The sequence below is a fragment of the Cebus imitator genome, unplaced genomic scaffold (genome assembly GCF_001604975.1).
Source record: "Cebus imitator isolate Cc_AM_T3 unplaced genomic scaffold, Cebus_imitator-1.0 Scaffold36, whole genome shotgun sequence".
NCBI lineage: Eukaryota > Metazoa > Chordata > Mammalia > Primates > Cebidae > Cebus > Cebus imitator.
The window spans coordinates 9,301,878-9,321,967 of NW_016107351.1; the positions used below are offsets into that span (position 1 = coordinate 9,301,878).

General features: G+C 34.7%; 1 protein-coding gene across 1 annotated transcript in view; it reads right to left on the minus strand.

Annotated features, from left to right (window-relative positions):
• LOC108301579 (eyes shut homolog) overlaps window positions 1–20,090 on the minus strand; it is a 1,388,593-nt gene that overhangs the window by 498,775 nt on the left and 869,728 nt on the right. Inside the window, exon 20 of the mRNA XM_017524691.2 lies at window positions 14,476–14,708. Within this exon, the coding sequence (XP_017380180.2) occupies window positions 14,476–14,708 (233 nt within the window). The remainder of the gene's footprint in view (window positions 1–14,475; window positions 14,709–20,090) is intronic.

Sequence of the window (20,090 nt, forward strand, 5' to 3'; positions counted from 1 at the left end):
GAAGAAATTTTTATAAATTTTTATTTTTTTCCTCTAAATACCAAGGTACTTGCTAGATATACCCAAACAGCTAAATGATTACTTACCTATTTACAAAAAAACCCCAGTTATTTAAAAATGTAATAAAAATGTTTAGTTTTTTCCTGTATCTGCGGTGCTATGCTAGATGCCAGGGAAAGAAAAATATAAAAGCACAAAAGTCACTTACTTTAATATTTTGCCATCTAGGAGATCGACTAAGTTAATACATTGTGAAAAGTGAAGATGTTAAATAGAGAAGGGCACAGGATACTATGGAAATGTAGATGGAAAAAAAAATGACTTCCCAGCAAAACTGATAATTGATTCAAGTCTCTAAGGAAGAAAAACAGCTAACCAGGTTAAGAAATATTGTTCCACATGAAAGGAACATTGGTGGGCATGGGACATAAGACAAGAAGACACGAAATGTTGGGGAATTAAGATGCATTTAGTATAATTAGATTATAGGTTTGGATAGCAGGAAGTTGAAGGGAAACAAAGCTAGACAAATTAGCAGGCATCGGCTCATGAAGGACATACGTCAGGTAAATAAACGTATTTTGAAGAATTAAGCACAGATCCTTTGGAATAGAAGTCAGTAATAGATCTAGATCAGTGAAACACCTGAGAGTCCAAGTGAAGACCCCAGGTAATCATGTGCAAGAAGAAATCATATTTTCAAACTCCATGAGAGAAACAAAGTCTCCAAATTAGAAACAAAAAATTCCTATGAACTTTAAGATATTCTCTATAATTCCAAACGACATCTTTTATCCCAAAGTCTTTTGTTTCTCAGAAGTTGTTTTGATTGTGAGTAACGTCAGAGAATGTGCCTAAGAGAAGCCCATGGTAGAATTCTTATTCGATAAACACAAAGATACTCCACTGTTGAATTCAAGAGGTCATAGGGGGATATATTGGTGTGGTGGACGCTGTGAAGCTCTCCCTTCACAATCCTGCTACCTCCCTTTTCCCACATGTGCTGATCTTGAGAATGCTCCGTTTATGCAATTCCTACATGACAATCCCTGTGTTGGATTCTGCTTCTCAGACAACACATTCTGCAAAAAACAGGTAGCAAAGTAAGAAATGAGCCTAACAAGCTTTTCTGCCAAGGTAAAGAGACATCCCTGTTGGTGAAGCATACTTTCATGGGCTGCTCCTTAGTCTGAGGAAGTACAGAGCAGTGGCTGAAGAGAACTCAAGCGATTTCTTGTTAGACACTCAACCTGGGCATCAATAAATTTTGAGCTAAAAGGGGCTCTCAAAGATACAGAAACTGAAGGTCAAAAAAGTCAAGATTTCTCCAAAGCTACGTAACTAAGAGTTGGACCGAGACTGAATTCCCTATCTTCCTACTCCCAGTTTTTTTCAATAAACTTGTGCTTCTCAAATAGATGTGTCTCCAGGAAACTGCACCAGCATAACAGATTTGCTTGCAGTCAGAGGAGAAACATAAAAATTCATGGAGAATGATTTTATTTAATGTTTATATCACAATATATGTGTTGTAGATTGTAAATACCACGTGACTTTTTTCTTTTATTTTCTTTCTTTTTTTTTTTTTGAGACAGAGTATCACTCTGTTGCCAGGCTGGAGTACAGTGGCACAATCTCAAAATCTTTAGGATTCAGCTATGTCTTCAGAACCCTTTTGGGTATAGTTGAAACTCCTCTGCCACTAGGCGTAAGTCAATGTAAATATTAGAAAAGAACTGCAGAAATAACCGGGCATGGTGGCTCATACCTCTAATCCCAGCTCTTTGGGAGGCTGAGGCAGGTGGATAACCTGAAGTCAGGAGTTTGAGACCAGCCTGGTGAACATGGTGAAACCTTGTCTCTACTAAAAATACAGACAGTAGGTGGGCATGGTGGTGCATGCCTGTAATCCCAGCTGCTCAGGAAGCTGAGACAGGGGAATCCGTTGAATCCAGGAGGCAGTTTGCAGTGAGCTGAGATTAGGCCACAGCACTTCAGACTGGGTGACAGGGCAAGACTCTCTCTCAAAAAAAAAAAAAAAAAAAAAAAGAGGCAGGAACTGCAGAAAGAAATACCATTAATCCTCAAAAGTGGATTCATTTCTGTTTTGATTACAACGCATTCTATCTTTATGTTAATATGATAATATCTATAAGATAACTTTTCCTATTTTCTCAAAATGCTTATTAAAGTTTCCAAACTTCAAACAATGGGTGATACACTACCTCCTCTTCTAAAGATGGGTATTAAACATATCATTGGCCTAGCTACCATCTCCCCAAATCTTGTGAGAGAAAGCTAGAGTTTATCAAAGAGAGCGATGCTTCAGAAAAATTTAAGAGTAGAAAGCACTGAGGCATATCCTCCCCCACCACAAACCAAGTGAGGAAATCCCCAAAAGCAGCATGCAGAAACAGTTGATGGCGAGACACATGCTTGTAGGGCTGAAGCAGTTTGTACGACTCTCTCTGTTACTATCTGTGTAGAGAGAGTTTTTGGGAGTACTAGACACGTGTTCCATGAGAAGTGCAGAAATCTCAGCACATAATGACTCCATAAAAGTCTCTGCATTGAGAGGACCACAATTCTAGCAGAATCTCTAGCAGCATGAAGTTCTGTCCATAGGACACCACAGGTGCCCCTGCCCCTCCATTGAAATGCCTACCTGAGAAAGCACAATACTGCCAGGTAAATTGATTTGCTTCAGCCATGCCTGAAGTTAGGCCTCTGACCTCCCTTTCATAGAGGATTTACTAAAAAGCCTTATAATCATGACTCCTTTTTGTGTTCCTTTGAGATGACTGTATCTCTTGCAACTCAGAAGTTTCTTTCTTAAAGACAGAGAGAGCCTTTTCTTTGAAATGTAATCAAGAAGGGTAGAACCTCTGTTCTATCCTCTCTGAGAGGACAGAACCTTGACCTGGGAGAGTTGCTAGCTAGCAGACACAGCTGGCCTAATCACATTTACATTGACAAATCCTTAGTAATTTTTCACTTCTGTCGCTCCACTTGAGGCCATACTTTTCCCCCTCACTTATTCTCACTTAAAAACACTCAATTGCCTCTACACAAGTCAGAATAAATCTCAGCTCTTCTCCTACTGTCAGTACTGAATAAAATCTGTTTTCACTGCTTTAAATAATGTCTAGCCTTGTTTGCCTTTGACATTCTACAGTTAGGAAGCAGGGAATGGAAACTGGAGCCTGCTTCTTGCTGGGAGAATCTTGAAGGCAGCTGGAGAGCTGGAGTAGCCTGCAAAGTTATTGAAAAGAGTGAGAATTCACCCATGGGTTTACTTACACTTCTCTTAGTTGGCAGGACAGTGATGCCTGAGATTTTCTGGGATCCAATTCATGATAAGGAGGGTAGCAAGGCTCAAGTCATCTAGAAATAATCTTGTCTAATAACATCTCTAACTTGTCATGTGCACCAGCCAAAAAGGGCAGGCATGCACTTCCCCAAGAGCTGCTAAAGAGAATTTGCAGGATATTAGCTGACAGTGCACAATTTAAGACAGGGAAAGGTGGTGTGGGGAATCACCATCAAACCATTGATGTAGCTGCAGTGACAGAATGCATTTGCTGCCCATGCAGAATTAAATCAACACCTGCTAAATAATATGACTTTTGATGCTTTTTCTGATTCCTCCTATCCTGATGTGAACTTGAAGACTCTAACTTTGAGGAGGAAGTGGATCCAAGGGAAGGCAGAAGGGTGTGGACAGTTTCAAATTGAATATAGGAGTGAAGTTTCAAATTGGATTAGATTTTTCAATACAAGTGACCTGAGAACTATGGGATATTCCCTGTTTGTCACAAAATAAGAGGGCAGGAGAAATCTGACAGACCATTTCTTTAGTCAGGGTTAGAAGAAGTGAAATTATTCTTGAGTACAGCCTACCAAGTCAGGTCATTTAATAACTGAATGCATTACTATGTCAATATAGATGACATTATTTTTGGTTTTGTTAAAAAAGATTTTTTAATAGAAATGTATGGCAGTTTAAGAAAACACTTTCTGGCATTAAATACGCCTTGGTTTGAGTTCTTGCTTTGGTAATCACAAATTATTGAGTTCCAACTTTGTTGACCCCACAAATTATTTTCTCTGTGCAGTTTTTTCACCAGTAGGATGAGAATATGAATACCTGTAGTTTACAAATTTCATGGTATATTCCCAGCCTGCCATAATTCTTCCTTCGTGGGCAGCTCCTTTCTGATCTGCAGATAGATCAGTGAGCAGACAGGCTAGCATGGCATACTTTTGGCTAGAACCACTGGATAGGGGTGGTTCTCTTAGCCAAACTGGATAGTCAGTTTCTCTTCCCCAGCTTCAATCTAAGAATAGTTCAGCTCTTTTTTGGGAGAAGGACTCTACAATGTTCATTCAAAATCCGTTGTCTATCAGGACACGGTAGGAAGAATGAAACATCACTTGAACAGAGAAAATACTGAGAGGGCTTTTGTTTCTAGTTGTAGCTCCCTTCTGTAAACATCTTTGTATTCTCATTCTGGGGTTCTATGAAATTCCATCTCTATATTCATATAATAAATTTTATTCTGTCTTTGCTTATTTTAGCTTGGACTGGATATGTAGACTAGTTCAGAAAGCTTGGTCTCTAATCTCAGTTCCAGAATTTACTGGCTCAGTAACCATGGACAAGACACTTAAACTCTCTGCTTCCATTTTTTTTCTCTTGACTTAAGTGGACAGAATAATTTTTACTTCAAAATCATATTGATTTATGATGATTAAATGAGTCACTACCAGTTATTTTTTATTGAGTTGGTTTCTATAACTTGGAGACAAGAAAACCTTCAACTAATAAATTATTACTTGATTCACAGAGTTGGTGTGTGGAATGAAAGAGAAAATGCATGAAAAGGGTTTAGCACAGTGTGTACCAAGTGTACAATGGTAAATATCAGCTTTTATTATCTGTTGCTTTCCTCTTTCTTAGTTACTACATTAGTATTATGGTTTGCATGTAAACCCCAGAATGTGTTAGAAACTGACTCCCCAGTGCAACTATGTTGGCAGGTGGGGTGTAATGAGAAGTGATTAGGCCATGAGGACAAAGTGAATGGATTAATGCTTGATCACAGGAGGCGGTTCATTATAAAAGGGGTAGTTAGGCTCTCTTTTTCTTTACTCTTTCACCATCTTTATTTCCTTTTGTCTCCTGTCATGGGGTGACACAGCAAGAAGGCCCTCACCAGATGCAGCCCCTCAATCTTGGACTTTCCAGTCTCCATAACTATGAACCGTTAAATTTCTGTTTCTTATAAATTACCTAGTCTGTGGTATTCTGTTACAGCAACAGAAAATGGGCTAAGACAATCTGACATTACAGTATTTCCTCCTTATCTGCTGTTTTGCTTTCCTCAGTTTCAGTTAGTCCATGGTCAAATGCAGTCCAAAAATACTAAATAGAAAATTCCAGAAATAAATAATTCACACATTTTTAAATTGCACACCTTTCTGAATACCACGAGGAAATCTCATACCACCTGGGATGTGAAAAATTCCTTTGTCCATTTTATATAAGAAACTTGATTGTTTATGGTATCCCAGAGGAGTCCTGGAGCCAATCTCCCATAAATACAAAGGATGGCTGGATATAGGGCTTGGTACTATTTGAGGTTTCAGGCATACACTGGATGGGTGGGGAGGTCTTAGAATTCTATCCCCTGTGGATTAATGGGGACTACTGTAATGTTCAGAAACACTGAGATTACCCAAAGTATCCATTTCCTACTTTTAAAACACAGGCAACCAAGTGAACTGCAATCAAAAGGTGGCATATTTGTGTAAAGATAATTTTAAATTTCCATTTTTCTTCATAACTCTTCATATTTATTTAGATCCACATTGTATGTATGATCCTAGGACAGAGAATAGAGACATCCAAAGAAAAAGCTTACCAAAATAGATTAAAGCAGTGGAAATTGATTTAGTATTTCCAGGACAGTTAAATAATAAATTCTTCTGCTCAGGTAATTTTAATTTCATTAATATGACTGTATTTACAAGTAAGGGCATGATATTGTCTTTTACCTGTAAGTTCTTAAATTAAGTTTTTTTTTTTTTTTTTTCTACATGTTCTTATTTATAAGTGCGAGCGTCTCACTCAGAACACATGAACACGGAGTGGGGAATATCACATACAGGAGCTTATTTAATTAATTTTTTTTTTTTTTTTTTTTACCAAAGGCACATCACATGTTGATGAAAATGTCTGAAAATCAATTTCTCAGAGACTGAACATTTTGTTCCTAATTATCTCTGCTCATTACAGTTTTTTGTTGTTGTTTTGCCATCGTATAATAATGTTTTAGGGCAGGTTCACATTAGCGTTTATTTTTATTGTTGGTCAGTTTTCATATCCAAATTTATATTATTCAGTCCTTTTTCCTGATTTATTCCAGTTAACTAGAGAATAGCATTTTCTTTCACATCTTTACTATTTTATTGTAAACGGTATAACACAAAAGTATTAGTGTAGTTCCTCTACTGTTATTTAAAATGTTAAGATGTCAAATGATATTAAAATTCTCAACTAAACCCCATTAATTTAATTATCAGGTAATGTGTTCTATGAAAAACTGTAGTGTTTTCTTTGAAAGACTATGAGCTGCAGTATCAGAAAAAAATAGCCATATTTAGCATTTGGCCATAAAACTTTATTAAATTTAATGAGATGAGGGACAATAGGCTCATTATAAATTTAAAATACATCAGTGAATGAAATTAGAGGCATTGTTTTTTCTTCAATAATTTGTTTTAGTCTTAAGTCTAAGGAAATTATTGGTACTTAGAGTTTTTCCTTTTTAAACTCATAAAAATCATTCTTATATACTCATGTTCATGGGAACATACTACTGTCTTTGGAACATTCCTCTGCTTTTCAAAATTCTGGTGACTTTCTATTTTTTAAGTTTTGGTTTAAATGACATTTCCTTGTTGTAGATTTTTAAACAGGACTTTCTCCACTCCCAGTGCGCCCTGTCTTGGAATCATTAAAAATAAGTTGCATGATCACTAAATATCATTTTTTTGTAATTATTCCCACTGTTTAAACATTATCGCATAAAGTGATTTCATTGGCAGTAAATAAGAAATTATAATGATCTTTTCTGCTATTTTTGTTAGCAAATTTACTTCAGTAAAAAACAAAATGCTTTTAAAGATGCCTGTCAATTAAAAGGATTGTTAGTAAATTCATCAAACATTAAGTTTCTATACCTCAAGTAAAATATTTGTCTATCTCTCTAGAGATAATTTGGTATACTTGAGGTCATCAGTATCTTAATTTATCTGTTTATTCTATTGTTTATTTCAAGTATTTATGCAACTTAATGTATTTTTCTTGCAAGTCAACTTGGAATATATCCCTGAAAAACTTTGGGGAACACATGCTGTGTGGTACATTTTCTGTATGGACCTTGTATTCTATTTCTATATTTGCCGTTAACTAGTAGTTTACTTAAGTTACCATATGTTTTTGGAACATTGTATCTGCACCACTGAAATGTTACTTTCAACGAATCTAATTTTAAGGTATTTTCCAATAGTGAATGATTGTAATAATTCTACAAAAACTTTAAACACAAATTTTAATTATCTTTTATGTGCTAAATTATCTTTATGTGTGGGTGTACATGTGATGTATATAATAATTCAATTAAAAACAAATAGGAATGTATGCAATGAAATCATGGCTGTTAAGAAAGTTAGCCCTGAATTAGAAATATAAGATAAATTATTCTTCCCAGTGTACATGTATACATGTACTTGCAAATGTTTAGCTAGCTGGTCATTCTTGCTTTGACTGTAACCTTTTTATAACAGGCCTATGTTATTTCCTTTATTATCCATATCATTTGTGCCATGGTCAGATTTTACTGCATATAATTCAGTTTTTTGGTGAATAGGTGGGGCAGAAGATAGTGCCAAAAAGAGGGAGAGAATGGAAGGAACATTTACTGTGGCTTGTTTTCTATGATCACATTTTATACCACATATTTTTCTTCACAAAATAATACATGAAAGTATAAAAGTGTTATCCAGTCTGGTAAATTTTTGATTAAAAAAGTCAATACTGTATTCTGCACAAGAGAACACAAACATCTTCTACGCTTCCGAATTGTTACAGAGCATTAGGGTTAAAGAGTTATCATCCTATATTTTTAGCCTCTTGTAATTATTTCTCAATTTTTCTCCCTATCTCATCTCCTTCCCCACCATAATCCTTTCTATATTCTACTTTCAGATCTATCATTCTGAAGCCCAATTCTGGTCATTATGTCTTTTGCTTGATTGAAAACCATTCTAATGGTTTTATATTTTAATCTGTCATTTAGGGTTCTCTGCAGTGTAAGTCGCAACTGAATTTCCAGCTTTACTTCTCAGTTGATCCCATATGTGCCCTGCTCCCAAACCAAACTAGACAGCTCCCTTCTCCTTCATGTACTTGTTCATTCTGATTTTTTTAAGTACCGTTTAAACTGATCCTTTTAAGTACCATTTCAGATACTGGCTTCTCCATAAAACATTTTTCTTGATGACCTAAACTGAAAGAAAGGGAAAAATCTTTGTTTATGAAAATATTTTGATGATGTATTCACAGTGTGTTCGTGCAGATGAAAGGCAACAAAAAGTTTTGCTAAACTATTCTGCAAAATAAATGGATATAAAAGACAGAAATCCAGGGAGAAAAAAATTTGCACACATGCTATGAATGCCTTTTGTGAATGATTATCTTTTTGTGTTGAAATAAAAACAGGCCTGTTTTGTGAATCTTGGTGGATTGTATGGTCTAGTTACTATTTCAGAAGCCCATGGCAAAATGGTCCTTCTTGTTCCTCTCCTCCCTCTCTTGCACAGGCAGTGGGTTAGCATATGGTTGAGGTTTTGCCAATTAGACAATTTCAGAGTATCTCCTGGGACTCTGAATCTTGATCAAGTGGCTCAGAACATGGCACATGTCCAGTGCTGGGGGCGGATAGACCAGTCTGTTCCTAGATCAGCCTCATTATAGCTCTTGTTCCCTGGCCCTCCAGAACATCAAACATCCTTCAGTACATTTTCAAAACTGATTTAATTTACTTCCCACAATTTGATGAACACTAGATATCCACCCAATAGTTTTCTTTTTTTGTATAATCATGTAAGTCCCCTGAGAGATGACCAGAGATCCTTTGGTGGGCAGAATAATGGCCTCCCAAAGATGTCCAAAGCCCAGTTCCCGGAAACTGTGCCTATCTTACCTTACATGACAATGGGGAATTGAGGATGCAGATTGCATTAAGATTGATAACGAGCTGACTCTGAGACACAGAGATTATCCTGGATTATCTCAGTGGGCCCTATATAATCATGAGCCTCCTTAAGCATAGAAAAGGGAGTTGTAAGAGTATGTCTGAGAGATACAATATGAGAAACATTAGACTTGCCATTGTTGGCTTTGAAAGTAGATGAAGGGGCCATGAGACAAAAAATGCAGACATCCTCTGGAAGATGGATAAGGCAAGGAAATGCATTCTCCCTTAGATACTCCAGTAAGGAACACAGCCCTGTCAAAACCTTGATTTAAGCTCACTGAGGATTGTGTCATAGTTATAAGCACGAGAATAGGGAGCAGGCTGTCTTTGTCTCCAGCTGAGCCCGGTGTTCCCTGCTGGAGAATGTAGCAGTTCATAAAGAAGAAGAGCAGAGCAGGTTATAAACCTCCAGTCTACCTCTGACTTCAAAAATGAAATCCCCTGTCTTTGATAATAGGTAATCTTGTCTCCTGTTAGCCTCTGTTCTTGATTTCAATCCCCATTTATTTTCAATTTAACATATCAGTATTTCAGCCATTGTCATTTATTAATAAATATGCAGCATTGCTCTGATTTCATACAGATTTTCAGACACAGATATTAACATTTGAAAAGGCAAACACCTATGTCTCGGTCCTTTTCTGATGATATAGACCATCAGTTCTCTGGAAAAGACATAAATCACTGTTATAAGAACCTTGCTGATGCTGTTTCCCTGCCTTCTTAGCCCAGGAATCCCTGACACTCAGCCACCTGATTTAAAGTTAATAAATAAATTCAACTACTCTACACACTTTTAAGATACATTCCAGTTATAGTAAAAAAACAAAGATATCAAGGGAGTCTATTTTTTTTTAACAAAACAAAACACCTAGTAAAGCCTCTCACTTTTATTTCTACATTTGTAATTTACTCAGTACAGTTAACCTTTAAACATATATGGAATATATGCAGATAGAATATCAATTAAAACAAAATATTTCTTGCTTTTAATGTATGGCATTTAAATACTCCTTTATTGTACTATTTATAAAACTGTTTTATAGAACACTAAAAAGTATGAGGCTCTTTAAAAATGTTAATCCTATAATTAATAGTCAGAGGCATACGCTTTTCCCCAGCACAAGACACTGATATTCTAAATCTGTCATTCTGAACTTTACAGTAGGAGACAGCCATCTGCCTGCATGCAGCCATATAAAACAAAGCAAGAATATATGCTCTTATGTTTCCCTTGGTGGGATGCAGGATCATTATGGTGAAGTAGGCAACAAGGTTTAGCTAATATGAATTAAGATAGCATGTGTTGAAGGAAAAAAAAGCGCATATTAAATCAAACTAATTCTGTAAGTCAATGTTATTAGCAGATTGGATATGGATGATTTGATAAAGTAGAGCAGCATATGATGTAATGCCAAGTAAATGGGAAGTATGTGTGTGGGTGACCCATTCTTGAGTCTCATAGCTCCAGAAATTCTCTCTCTGTATTACTGGATCTAGTGCTATTTTAGCTCAGGGCCTACGCTTTAATTGACAACTGTATTTTGCTGTGAAACATCAAAGTTGTAAAATAAAATATTCTAACATTCTGTCACAGGTTAAGAATATTAACTGGAAGTAAAAAGGAGCAAGGCTTGGGAAGAAAAATGAATTTCCAACATATCTTTATATCTGGATGTTTATGCAATTATATATTTTTCAGTCATGCTCTTTTATCAGTTATGTCTAGATTTTTCTGAAAATCAAATACTCTAAAATCTACCTTCTATATTTTAGTTTAAGTGAAATCATTATGAAAAGATATGACCACTCAGACACAAATTTTGGGGCTTAACTAATGTGTTTTTTAGTTTAATTTTATGGCGATTTTGATATCTTCTTAATTAAAAACTTACAAGATAAACATTAACTTCTTTGATTTGATAATTTTTGAAATTTTATTTTATTTTTAAAAAACTTTTTTCTGAAGCAAAGATGATTTTTATAAACAGATGACACAGTGGGACAATTTAAAAATTTTATTTCATGCCATCACGTTAAATTTGATTTTCCAAGTACTACAGTAATATAGCATGGTGGTTAAATGTGAAATCTGGAGTCAGCCAAAATTACTTCTAATCCCATTTCTACCATGTAAAAACTGTGTGACCTTGACAAAGTGACATCTCTAAGCTTTAGATCTCTCATTTGTAAATGGGGGTAATTTAGAGAGCCTACTTCAGCAGGGTTATTCTGAGGGTTAAGTGAAATAAGATGCATGAAGCACTCAGTGCAGTGTCTGGTAAATCTGGTTTCTTCACAGTAATATTATGCAAATTTCATTCCTGAAGCAGAAGTTCATATATTTTAGGTGTTGATCGTACTCAATAAGGAATTCATTTAAAAAATCATTTTCATGGTACTCTATCTGTAACTTCTGATTTCCCTGTAAATTGTAAGCATTTACTACTGAGAACATTTCTAAGAAATTATATAAGTATAATATTTGCAAATAGGGAGACTTAGGGATTGTTTATCCAAAGCAAGGTTTTCAACCAGGCCATAGAACAACTTAAAAGTGGTATATAATAATATTTATTGAAATTTACACTGAGATTTCATCATTTATAGGATGATGAGTCATTTTATAGGATGATTCATCTGGCCAACCTGAATCACCCTATGAAAAATTACATCCTAGTACCAGATTCCTGAATTACAGGCCTTAGGCAGTAGCAGTAGCCAACATGTGTCAGTGTGGATTCTAAGGCATGCAACATCGCAAATTACATTTAGAGCAATAGGTTGAAAATGCAGTCCTGCCCTTGGCTTTCTTTATGACAGAATGAGGCAAGGTACTTCATTCAAATGTAAGGAGTAAATGGTGAAAAATAAATGTTTGTCATTTTAATATTTATAAATAAAATTTCAGTTTTGAACATGCACATCACATGGCATTCTATGTATTATACGGAAATATTTTCCAAAAAGGAGGCAAGAACAAAAAAATTACAGATATTCTGATATAATAATCTAAAAATAGTCCTATTACATTAATTTTATTTAGTATATCATATGTCTCAGGTATTAGCGAATTAAAATTTCTCTTTAAAGTACAATTTTGTTACTAATACTTATTAAAAATATTAGTGTCTGATTATCATCTACTTTGAAAAAAGTACTCTATAGTAGATTACTTAGTGCTTAGCAAAACATCCAATTTATTAGTTTTTAAAATATTGTAAATTCAACAAGAAAAACGGTTAAAAACTTAAAAAGTAGGAAATGATTAATAATATGGAAACATAATTCCTACAGCAAAAATAGGGTAGGTTTCTAATTCTTTTCCTCAGGTCAATTTCCTACATTCTGCCACCAAAAATGTCAAATTCAGTTAAACCTCAGTGAAGCCTTGGCTTAACTCCAAAAAAACCTCCGTTCTTTTTTTCTGGAGGAGAATACAGGTTACTCTATGAAGTGTTCACGATACTAGGTAAAGAGTTACAGGAGAGAGAATTGGGGATTCAGTGAGACAGAGAGAAATGATGGCTTAGAGGGTCATTGCTAGTGTAATACATGTGTCTAACCAGGAGATATACTAACATTGAAAAATTAAAACTAGCCAGTCACAGTGGCTCACATCTGTAATCGCAGCAATTTCAGAGGCTGAGGTGGGTGGATAACTTGAGGTCATGAGTTTGAGACCAGCCTGGCCAACATGGTGAAATAGTGCCTCTACTAAAAATACAAAATTAGCCAGGCATGGTGGATCATGTCTGTAATCCCAGCTGCTATGGAGGCTGAGGCAGGAATATCCTTTGAACACAGGACGCGGAGGTTGCAGTGAGCCAAGATTGCACCATTGCACTCCAGCCTGGGCAACAGAGCAAGACTCCATCTCTAAATAAGTAAAGTAGAGTATCTTTTAAGACTCTGCCCAGCACAAAATTAAAAAGAGAAAAAGCCCTTTCAGAGTTTTAAACAGTTAAATGTGGATCTAAAAGGGCTTTACCACCCAAATGATCCCCCTAGACCTCTCTACTCATAGAATATAATATACATGGCCTTAAATTATAGCAGAAAGCAAATGTCATGATATTTTGCAAACACATGAAATACTTGTCTAAAAATTAAGCCATAGTGATGTATCTTTAAAAGCATTTTACAGTTAAAATCAATTGTGAATAACACTCATATGATGTCTTAAGATGAACATGAAAATAGACTGTTTCCATTTCTGCGCCTTTTAGTGTATTTGCTTGCTTACTTGGCTGAATGGGTAAACATTCACAGTCATACAAGGTCATTTTGGAAGAAGGGTTGAATCACACACACACACACACACACACACACACACACACCCCTCTGAATTAACATTAGGAGGTCCTACATTTTAGCACTTAAAAGGGGACTTATGAAATATAGTCTTGGATAAGTAATGAAATTATCTGCTATCTGAATCATAACCCAATAAAAATCCCCATTCCCTCCTCCCTAATTTATAACTAGAGATAAGTTGTACAGAGACAACAGTGATACTTTTCAGCTATCAGTGCAGGGACAACCAGTCAGCTGTGTCATGACCTAATGTCTTTGTAATCTGTCCAGGGTGATTCTGGCTTTAGTTGTCTAGAATTTCCCTAATTAAATGAAAACTTCTTAGGAGGCTTTTAGATGTTGACAATAGAAGTTTTAAAAATTCATTAACAGCTTCATCTTAAAACCATATTCTTAAGCATAAAAAATTAATGTATTATTCTTAACACTAAACTCAAAGGATTTGCATATGAAGTATATAAATGTGGCTATTTGATTGGCAATTAAGCAATAAAAATACTATTAATTAGGACCTAACTGTCTCTATGCAAAACAAAGGAAGGATTCACCATACTTTTAGAAGTACCTACATATAAAACACTGAATTTTAACGTATTTTATATGGCAATTGGAAATATATGTTGAATGGCATTCCTAAGGCAAAAAAAAAAAAAAGAAAGGTTTGCTTCTACAGTACTAAACTGAAAGTATTCTATCAGAATTCATTTTTAAATAAAATTATACAGATGTTTCTTGTTTGCGCTAGTACCCATCACTGTGTTTATAATACCTTTCAACTCCTATCCATTCTCTGGCTTTTAAAAAGAAATATAAAAGAATAATGAAGATTGATTACCTTTTTCACAGAAGCGTCCAGTGAAATGTAGTGGACAGTCACATTGGAATGAGACTATACCACTGGAGGGGAAGATGGGATGGCATGTGCCTCCATTGTGGCATAAATCCTCCTGGCACACAGATGACGCTGCAACAGAGGGGGTGATAGAAGTCCACATCGTATCAATCCCTTGTGTCACATCAGAATCATCAACAAAGGAGGCTGTTGGAGACAGCATAAAACCCTGGGACCTATGATTTATAAACAGATCAGAAAACAAAATATAAGTCAAAGAACTAGGAACATAAATAGAAATAACAGAAAATTCGATTTAACATAAGAGAAAATCAAAGCAACACTGATCCAAGTTTTAACTGAGGACAAAATTACAATGTTTGTTTCACAATTATGAGATACGTAAATGTTAAAAATTTCTGAGCCACATATGACCCTGTAGCAGGAAGAATAGTGGAAGAAATGACCTTCATAAACTTCTCAGTAATTTTATGGAAAAAACATAGTTCTCCTTTAGCTGTTTCTTATCTTATGAGCCTAAGATCAAGAATTAGGTCATGTAAAATTTCCATGCTAAAATGGTTTGAATTTGAATTTGAAGACTTTCTAAGTTAACTGCTAGAAATGTGCAATTATCAGTCTGACTTAGCATTAATTTCTGGGAGCTATCCAAGAGGTACCTTAGAAATAGCCACACATACTCCCCCCCCTCCTTTTTTTTTTTTTTTTTAACAAATTTTAATACCATTTTAACCTTTTCTGTTAAATAACGACAAAATTCTCTCTGAATTATGTGAAATTTCCTACTTTCAGATTCAAAACCCCTCGACAATCTGATTTCTCTCTGCTCTTCCAGCCTACTTTTTCATGATTTCTAATAAGTACCTTAAATTCTCTGAAACCAAATAAGATTACTATTCCTTAAAGAGCCTGAAATTTCCTAATTTTGGAAGTTTGTTAAATCTACTTTTTATGCATTGTTTTTTCTCAATTCCTATCTAAATTTTGCCTACGGTGCTATGCCCATGCCTGTATTAGTTTTTGTCCCCGGCCAACAAGATGTAACTGATGTTTCTCTCCTGTCTAAAATTGCACATCTCATTTGTAGCACTGTTAGAATATTTAGCATGCACTTGTAGTACAGTTATTTCATGTGTAGCCTCTACTATTTAGCTTGTACATATTTGTTTTTTTTTTTCTCCCTCCATACAAAAGTTTCTCATTTTATCAGAAATCTTTATAATACTTAATGAAAATGTGTTGAATGATTGTCTTCGGAGTACTCATGAGTTTTAAATACTGTTTGGGGAGTGTTTTTAGAATTCCCCTTAATATAATCATGAGGTAATTATCTTTTTAATGTATAAAACCTTCCTACAATAAAAATAATCAACAATTAAATATAAAAAAAATTTATTTTGTACCTTGTCATAAAGATAAAACCTTAGCAAAAGAAGTCACTTCAAACATTCCCCAACTGATATTAGAGACTTAAATACCTATTTTTTAGATATACTACACACATTAATGTCAACTTATTGGAATAAAAGAGTTGAAGAAAATGAAATAGATAATTTATATTTTACTGGTATGTTAAAGTGCAGGTCAGTTCTTTTGCAAACTGAAATTCTTCTTCATGAAGTTCATCACAGATTTTATTCATAATTGAGCCTGACCCACTTCTCTTTCCTCTGAATTGCAATTTACATGAAGGATACATGGATGACTTCTGTGCTTTTCATTTTATTCCTAACAATGCTTGATCTCCAGTAGGCTCTCCAATAAATATTGTATAAATGAATTTGAATCATTTTTTGTAACAATGCAATGTACCATACTACTTTTTGTTGTTGTTTTTTGTTTGTCTGAGATGGAGTTTCACTCTTGTTGCCCAGTGGCTGCAGTGCAATGGTGCACTCTTGGCTCACTGCAGCCTTCACTCCTGGGTTCAAGCAATTCTCTTGCCTCAGCTTCTCGAGCAGCTAGGATTATATGTGCCTTCCACCATGCACGGCTGATGTTTTGTGTTTTTAGTAGAAATGGAGTTTTGCCTTGTTGGCCAGGCTGGTCTCCAATTCCTTGCCTCAGGTGATCTGCCAGCCTTGGCCTCCCAAACTGATAGGATTACAGGCATGAATCACCACACCTGTCCTGTACCACACTACTAACAAGAAAAGTAGCAAGTGAAATAATTTTGCCACCCCGGGTTAATTTTATAACTCCATTATACAACTCTTTAATTTTATAAACAATATAAATTCTAATTCTTTTGATACAGTTGTGTAATCAACTTTCTCTGATATTGCTCTATTAGAAAATTAGCATGCTTCTCCTTTTAGCACTTACACTATAAGTTTGTCTCTTTAAGGCAGTTTCCATCAAGTTAAATGGCAATGCTAATGTGAATGACATGGGATTTATTACTCAATATTCTGAATTCTAATTTAATTTTTAGTCTTAATGTTTTTGAATAATTTTACCATTTTGTCTAACATTTGCCATGGACTTCATGGACTGCAGTCAATCACTACTTTCTGAGGAATAAATTAGAGAGAATTAAATGTCACTTCTTCTTTCCCCTACTGTAGCTACCCAGGGAGCCTGTGTCTCACCTGAAAAAAAATCAATATTTTGCACATTTCATTTGTTAACTGATTGCACAAAAATAATTGCTATCAATTGATCTAAAAACAGGATCACAAATCAGTTTTTGAAAGCAACATTAATCATTTGATCTTTGTTATAAAGATCAAATTTCATATTCAATATATAATTATTAATAGTCTTTGGCTTTCAGTTTGATTTTTGCAGGTTATAAGTTATATCATGAATTTACTTGTTTTAAAACTTAGAATTAAAAATGTATTCAATTTGTCATATATTTAAAAAGGACAATTAGTTCACACTGCTGAAATTTTATTTTCACATACAGGTTAAAAGTATCAACTGATTGTGGAGGTTTATTAAACATAACTAGATGATGGACAGAGTAATATAATTAGCAATGTAAAAAAGGAACAGTAAAATTACCATTTTAAAAATTCTAGAAATCATAAATGTATGAGAGTTTAGAAAACAGTGCAGAAATCTGATTGCTTCTCAGGTAACTTTGTACAAGGATATAGTGATAAATCAGCCATTATTATAGCAAGAAGTAAGTCTTCAATAACGTTTTCTTAATGAATTAGTGTCTAAATAACATATGCTCATTTGATTCAAAACCAAACTTGATCACTAGAGAAAGACACCTTGATAAGACAGCAATTTTCAGTCATGTTGGGGAACTCTAGTTGGAACAGGAAAGGAAAACACACTCCTCATTCTTTCAATCCCACAGCAAGCAGCCTATGAAAACCATGGGGCAAAACATTTCACATTGCTTCAGCCTGAAGGATTTTGCTCATTGCCAGCTGACTTCACCACTGCTCAACAGACATTTGTCTGGCACAAATTTTTAGAAGGAAGAGTGGGCTGACTCAGATATGTGCCTAGAAACCCAGCTTCTCAAGTACAAAAGTACATCATTTTTAGAATGATGATGAAGTATTAAATAAACACTGCTAGAAGACTCTTCAGTTTAGAGCTTTAATAGTCTAAGGGGAAGAAAAGGTTCAAAAATCATTGCGTTTGATTGTAAAGAGTAGTAAAATAAATGAGTTATAAACTGGAAAACAAAATCCATATATCTCATGTACAGAAAAAATGGACTTTTTTACAAAAATGAGAATGTACTATAAAGATATACTTCATTCCACTTTGTCTTTCCACTTAGATCTGATATTCTACTCTTTTTTTTTTCACCTAAAAATAGTTCTTGATGGGCTACTTTATTTGTAAGTATAGTTCTTCACTTTACTTTTAAAAGCTGCAGAGTGTTTTCATTGTTCGCCTATATCATCACGGATTCTATCAGTTTATATATATTTCATTGCTTTTTGGGTTTTGGGGTACATGTGAAGAACATGCAAGATTGTTGCATAGGTACATACGTGGCAATGTGGTTTGCTGCCTTCCTCCCCATCACCTATATCTGACATTTCTCTCCATGTTTACCTGATATATTTTAGCTGTCTCGAGTTTTTTCTTGTTAACTGAACAACTTTATTTTCAATAGTTACATTGAGATACAATTTACATACATAGTGTACCCATTTAAAGTGCATTATCTAATAATTTTTAGTAGATATAGAATTGTACAACCATCACCACAATCGAGCTTTATATTTTGTCATTTGCAAAAGAAGTGTCATTTCCCTTAACAGCCACTCTCCACCACACATTCTCACTCTGGTCTCAGTAAACCTTTAACTTACATTCTGTATCTATAGAAAAATTTGCCTATTTCAGACATTTCATATAAATAAAATCATATAACATGTTGTTTTGAACTGGCTTTCTCATTTAGTGTAATGTTTTCAAGGTTCATCCATGTTGTTGCATGAATCAGAACTTTATTCATTTTTAGCACTGATATGGATCTATCATATTTTTTCATTCATTGGTTGAAAGATATGTGGGCTTTTTTGACCTCTTGGCTATTGTAAATAATACTATGAACATTCATGTTCAAATTTTTTCTGGAGGTATGTTTCAATTTCTCTTGGGAATATTCTTAGGAATGGAATTGCTGGATTATATATATTCTATGTTGAACATTTTGAGCAACTGCCAAAATATTTTCCGAAGAGGCTTCACCATTTTACCTTTCTGCCAGCAAAATATAAGAGTTCCAATTCTCTATATCCTTGTTGGATCAAAAATTATTTTTGCTTTCTATCTTTGACAAAAATCTCCTTATTTGTTCTATCCCCCAGATCCGGGCATCATAAACTCTTCTAAGTAGTATGTACACTTAGTTTTTAATGAATTTTGACAAATTTGCCTCAGAATAATTGCCACAGTTTATACAGTAACAACTTTTACTGTACTTACACCAGTAATTTCTTCATCAAATTTTGCTGTTCAATAGACAATTACATAAAAACTAGAAACTTGCCATTTCTAATTATATTGCTTTGTTAATAAGCATCATATGCAGAATAATTCCCCACCACCCTGCTTAAATGAAAAGTAGTTTTCTGAACTTGCCTAACTAACATCTGCTTCATTCACTGGAGCCACACAGGGGCTGACCAGCTGAGTAGAATGCCTTTTGCCAGTAATGTATAGTAAAGGGTGTGTTGGCTTACCATTCTTTCTAAGTCCTCTGTTTCTCCATGCATTATCAAATGTCACAGCTATAAACACATACACATGTATTTCATATATATCTATATCTAGATCTACACCTATATGTATAACTTGTATTATCTCCCATACTCTTTCTGTGGAGTTTTTTAGTTGTCAGGTATTCAGTTTTCATGCAGGATAACTTAAAACAGCTAATGATGTCTTAGTGGTGTGGCTAAGAGGAATAAATCCAGAAAATAATTCAATTACCATTTTAACTTGCAAATCTTGAGAACATCATAATATTAAATAAAGCTTTAAACATATGGAAAAATGACTTCAAAAGTTTAAATTGTCAGCATGCTCAGCTAGTTCCAAAATTTTATGTTGTTTTTAGTTTGATTAATAACTTTGAAAATAATCATAAGGAATTCTATCAGAGGGCAAAG